Source organism: Nilaparvata lugens, chromosome 13, assembly GCF_014356525.2.
Source record: "Nilaparvata lugens isolate BPH chromosome 13, ASM1435652v1, whole genome shotgun sequence".
NCBI lineage: Eukaryota > Metazoa > Arthropoda > Insecta > Hemiptera > Delphacidae > Nilaparvata > Nilaparvata lugens.
The window spans coordinates 10487014-10493241 of NC_052516.1; the positions used below are offsets into that span (position 1 = coordinate 10487014).

General features: G+C 34.6%; 1 protein-coding gene across 1 annotated transcript; it reads right to left on the reverse strand.

Annotated features, from left to right (window-relative positions):
* Positions 1 to 152: 152 nt before the first annotated feature.
* On the reverse strand, positions 153 to 6228 carry LOC120354011 (S-formylglutathione hydrolase). The gene is made up of 3 exons (XM_039439798.1): positions 5848 to 6228; positions 3492 to 3714; positions 153 to 553 (listed from the first exon to the last, which is right to left on the reverse strand). Exons 1-3 carry the CDS (start codon positions 6066 to 6068, stop codon positions 371 to 373), a joined length of 627 nt encoding a protein of 208 aa, XP_039295732.1. The 5' UTR covers positions 6069 to 6228; the 3' UTR covers positions 153 to 370.

Below are 6228 nucleotides of genomic sequence, written 5' to 3' on the forward strand. Positions count from 1 at the left end.
GACTTCTAACAAAGTTGATTATCCTAAGAAAATTTAGTTATGGAGAAAATTTTGTTAGAGGTAGAGAACCAGTAAAATTTTGAAGGTGAAATTAACGAAGGAATAATTGGAAGGATCATTAAGGAGGATAAGAGAGGACCTACAACTTTAAATGGGTTCCGAACGTTTGCAATTTATTCATTCAATAACATAATTCATGAATTCCAACAATTTTATTGTAATGATTCAATTCCATATTATATTACTCACTCTTGAGACGAACTTTTGTTGTTCAATGCAACTCGACGGATCATGTTTCTTCAGTTGTTATTCAAGTAGATTATTTGACCTATTCAGGTAGATTTTACCAAGCTTTGCAGGTAGATTCCTTTTAGCTTTTCAGGTACTGAGCGTGATGCTTGAAATGTTCTTCAATGAAAGTAGAAATAAAGAAGTAGCCGTGATCATAACCCTCGCGCTTTCTCAAAATAACTGCCATTTCAGCATTTTTGCAAGCGGCTACAAACTCATCGGGCTGCAGTTGACCGGCCTCTAGGAATTTATCGGACAGGCCCTGAAAATCAAATTTAAAATAAGATTAAATTAAATGTAATTCGAAATAATATTTCATCTTAGAACCATTGAATGTAGTACCTATGTTTGAGCAAAGAGCATTCATAAAATTTCATGAGAAATTTCATTCATAATAATGTTTTATTTTAAATCATTGAATGTAGTACTTATGTTTGAACACAGAACTTGAATTTGATAATATGAGAGATCCTGGAAATGAATTCCACTTTCATAATATGAAACTACAGTATTTAAAAATTCGACTGAGTAATTGTCAATATTGTAGAACCGTTCCACAATGAAATAAAAACACACAGTTTAAAGTGTGTAGAATTTGACAACAAATGTGTGTTTTTATTTAATAATGGAACTATTAAAATTCACTTCATTATTCATTTATTTTGAAAATAGTAGCAGTAATTTCAAAATTGCCTATTTTATTTCTCCCATCGAAACATGTTGATGCACGTCACTGCATAGTATCATACAGAAAGAATAGCATAAGAAGATATCCCATGGTTTGTGGAATTCATTCAATGTTTGGAAGTTATGTATAAAATTATGGTGTTGTGTATCAAGTTGAGCTGAAACTGTATCATTTGTGGTGATACGGTAATGTTTTGTGGTGATACTGAATCATTTACGGTGATACCCTAGATAAAATATAGCATAAGAAGATATCCTATGGTTTGTAGAATTGAATGAAAAAGACTAAGAATTGTCAAAAAACCACTGATTTATTGATAATTAGAAAGACCGGTTTCGGTTATTACACCATTGTCAATCTCTGATAAACGATGGTTAATGATGATGGATAATCAGAGATGATAAACGGTTTATCAGAGATTGACAATGGTGTAATAACCGGAACCGGTCTTTCTAATTATCAATAAATCAGTGGTTTTTTGACAATTTCTTAGTCTTTTTCATTCAATATGAATAATTACCACAATATCAACTTCTCAACTACACAAAAAGTTTGTAGAATTCATTCAAAGTTTAGAAGTTTTGTATCAAATTATGGTGATATGTATCAAGTTAAGATGATACTGTATCATATTGTGCTGAAACTGTATCAGTTTGTGGTGATACTGTATCATTTATGGTGATACCATAGAGAGTAGATAGCATGAGAAGATATCCCATGGAAAAGGTTCTCTATGTTCCAAATTTCAAGCCGATTTTTTGTTAGGTCTAGCCGATTACTGTCGACTACAGTCAATTATTACTGTTTTGTTGGGGTGAGAGTGTGAGAATGGCACAATATGAGAGACTACCAGCGTCACATAGCTCCACCAAAAACAACAACGTGGACTATCGGCTCGATTTAACAGTGAAGTCTGCAACATAAACGCCCTATACCATGGCATATCCTCTGATGCTATATTTCCTCTATGATTATAGTTATAGCCTTGAATGTCGCAGGTCAGTTAGGGTACAAACACACTGAAAGTGGGCTAACATTGAATATACTAGTGTACCAAATGGTGGGAAAATGTAAAAGAACAAGTGCATTATTATGTAAGAGGTATCGTTTTGTGGTGATACTGAATCATTTACGCTGATACCCTAGAGAAAAGATAGCGTAAGAAGATATCCCATGGTTTGTAGAATTCATTCAAAGTTTGGAAGTTTTGTATCAAATTATGGTGTTGTGTATCAAGTTGAGATGATACTGTATCATTTGTGGTGATACTGTATCATTTGTGGTGATACTGAATCATTTACGGTGATACCATAGAGAAAAGATAGCATAAGAAGATATCCCATGGTTTGTAGAATTCATTCAAAGTTTGGAAGTTTTGTATCAAATTATGGTGTTGTGTATCAAGTTGAGATGATACTGTATCATTTGTGGTGATACTGTATCATGTATGGTGATACCATAGAGAAAAGATAGCATAAGAAGATATCCCATGGTTTGTAGAATTCATTCAAAGTTTGCAAGTTTTGTATCAAATTATGGTGTTGTGTATCAAGTTGAGATGATACTGTATCATTTGTGGTGATACTGAATCATTTACACTGATAGCATAAGAAGATATCCCATGGTTTGTAGAATTCATTCAAAGTTTGGAAGTTTTGTATCAAATTATGGTGTTGTGTATCAAGTTGAGATGATACTGTATCATTTGTGGTGATACTGTATCATTTGTGTTGATACTGTATCATTTGTGGTGATACTGTATCATTTACGCTGATACCCTAGAGAAAACGGTGAAAAACATGGATTTTTAGTCATTATCCGCCATTTTTCTCAAGAATATTACGGAGCTCCTGAAATTTTCCCAGAAATGAAACTTATGCCAGTTGATAGGGCTTAAAAATAGCTATCCATGGTATAAATTTGAATAAAATCGTTGGAGCCGTTTTCGAGAAAACCGTGAAAAACATGGTTTTTTAGTCATTTTCCGCCATTTTTCTCAAGAATATTACGGAGCTCCTGAAATTTTCCCAGAAATGAGACTTATGCTAGTTGATAGGGCTCATAATAGCTATCCATGATATAAATTTGAAGAAAATCGTTAGAGCCATTTCGAGAAAAACGTGAAAAACATGGTTTTTTAGTAATTATCCGCCATTTTTTCCGCCATCTTGAATTGAATTTTATTGAATTTCTTACTGTCGGGTCCTCATGGTATAGGGACCTTAAGTTTAAAATTTCAAGTCGATCGGTTAATTAGGAATGGAGTTATCGTGTTCACAGACATACACACACATACACACACACAGACCATACCCAAAAATCATGTTTTTGGACTCAGGGGACCTTGAAACGTATAGAAAACTTGAAATTGGGGTACCTTAATTTTTTTGGAAAGCAATACTTTCCTTACCTATGGTAGTAGGGCAAGGAAAGTAAAAATAGAATCAGAAGATATCCCATGGTTTGTAGAATTCATTCAAACAATGAATGCGTTCGGATCATAACCTCTGACCTGATCGATGAGTATCTGCAGCGGAGGTCCGTCGTAGTGTTGTACAAGACAGGTAGCGTCATACTGGGCCCACTTGTCCTCCTGCTCTGCGCCCAAATATCCCTCGAATGCACTGCGCCCGACAGGCGCCGCAGTCGGGTGGCAAATGGGCGCAAATGCCGACACACTCTTGTACAGGCCCGGGTTCTTCAGGGCGCAGATCAGTGCGCCGTGACCGCCCATACTAGAACATGATACGGAAGAAGAGAATAAGATACACAACAAGATGATAAGGTGATACAGATTAGCAAGATGATACAGAAGAAAATAATAAGATACACAAGAAGTTGGTAAGAACATACACATGAATATGATAATAAAGATTGTATATAAAGAAAATAAAGAAAAGAAATATTACAAGTAGCCCTATACAGAAAAGAGATATATAGATTGATATGATGATTCAGTAGAAGTTTATAAGAAGATACAGATTCATAGGATGATACAGAAGAAGATGTGGAGGAGATAAATATTAAAAGATGATTAAGGAGAAGTTGATAAGGAGATACAGAATGATAATTGATACAGAAGAAAATAATAAGATACACAAGAAGTTGATGAAAAGATACAGATTAATAAGATGATATAGAAGAAGATGATGAAAAGAATCAGATTAATAAGTTCATACAGAAGAAGATGATGAAAAGATACAGATTAATAAGATGATACAGAAGAAGATGATGAAAAGATACAGATTAATAAGATGATACAGAAGAAGATGTGGAGGAGATAAATATTAAAAGATGATTAAGGAGAAGTGATAAGGAGATACAGAATAATAAGATGATACGGAAGAAAATAATAAGATACACAAGAAGTTGATGAAAAGATACAGATTAATAAGATGATACAGAAGAAGATGATTAAAAGATACAGATAATAAGATGATACAGAAGATGATTAAAAGATACAGATTGATAGGATGATACTGAAGAAGATGTGGAGGAGATACACACATATCAAAAGATGATTAAAAGATGATTAAAAGATACAGATAATAAGATGATACAGAAGATGATTAAAAGATACAGATTGATAGGATGATACGAAGAAGATGTGGAGGAGATACACACATATCAAAAGAGATTAAGAAGAAGTTGATAAGGAGACACAGAATAATAATATGATACGGAAGAAAATAGGATACAAAACAAGAAACTAGTAGTTCTGCGAACGGTAGACCTCGCTCATGAATACAACTTCAATCTATGAGAAGGGCCAGTACAGTATATTGTGAAGATTTAGCCGTGCCATCCATTATTTTCTCCATTGAAAGTGCTAGAGACACTGTTTCCAGGGACACCGGACTTATCAAGGAGGTACCTTTATATCGTCTCCATATTTACAATATAAACATATATTACAACTTTTCAAATAATTAATCATAAGAAATCGGTCAACTGACGGAAAAATGGAATATGCAGTAGGCAATTTAGATGATGAATCGTCTCACAGACGATGGTGAGACGGAAAATGATTCTAAATAAGATGGGTTTGTTGGTGACAATGACAGGAGGTTGCTAATGATGTTTTTCATGAAAAGTGGATTCAATGTTATGGCTTGTTATGCTTATGCAGAATGTTAATGCTCACAAATCGGTTTCCGATCTCATACCAAAAGGAAAAAAAGACTTGACACTGTAGAGCGACGCAAAAATGCATACAATACAATAATGATTGTACCTGATAAACTGAAAATTCAGTTTAAAAATAGCTAAAATAGTAGTCTAACTAACAGTTATGAATAAAAGAAGTTGGAGATCAAAGAAATGTTTATGATGTTAAATATTGTCTACAACTAAAATAGTTGTTGATTTATTTTTATCATTATAAAAATTGTCTATTTTATGTTATAAAAATTGTCTAAATTAACTACGCTCTAACCGACTTGTACACCATGCCCTGATTACAGTGGATGCGAAAAAGTAGGAACATGAATTGATGTATCTTCAAAGTAACTTTTGAGGTTATTCTACAGTTTTTTGAATATTACAAAAAAACCGGAGGTCTTACCAAAAATCGTTACACATACGTTTCTGCGCCTTGTTTCAAAGAACTTGCATACCAAATTTCATCCAAATCGGACAATAGCTGCGACTGTAACTGCGGTACAAACAAACAAACAGACAAAAGCCGATCGAGTCGAAACTAAGACCTCAGCTTCGCTTCGGTCAATTATCTACCATACTTACTTATTCAAGTTCCAAAGGTTATACTGTGATTATATTTAGTTACTGTACATAGAAACAGCAATTGATAGCTTTAATTCAATTGACATAATTGATTCATTGTGATTGAGAGACAGTATATGACCCACCTGTGACCCATGATGCTCTGCCTGCTAGTATCCAGTGCGGGGAAGTGTTGGGTGATGAGTTGCGGCAGCTCCTGTGTGACATAGGAGTACATGCGGTAGTTGGTGGCCCATGGCTCACGGGTGGCGTCCAGGTAGAACCCGGCAGCAGTGCCAAAGTCCCATCGGTCATCCTCGCCCTCTATGCCACACCCTCCTGGCGACAACAACAACACAAACCACATTCAATCATTCATTTTAAAGCTAGATGCCCACCTTCTTATGTATCATTTTGTGGTGATACTGTATCATAGAGAAACAATAGCATAAGTAGATATCCCATGGTATAGGGCGTTTATGTCGCAACTTTTACTGTTATCTCAAGCCGATTACTGTCGATTTTTA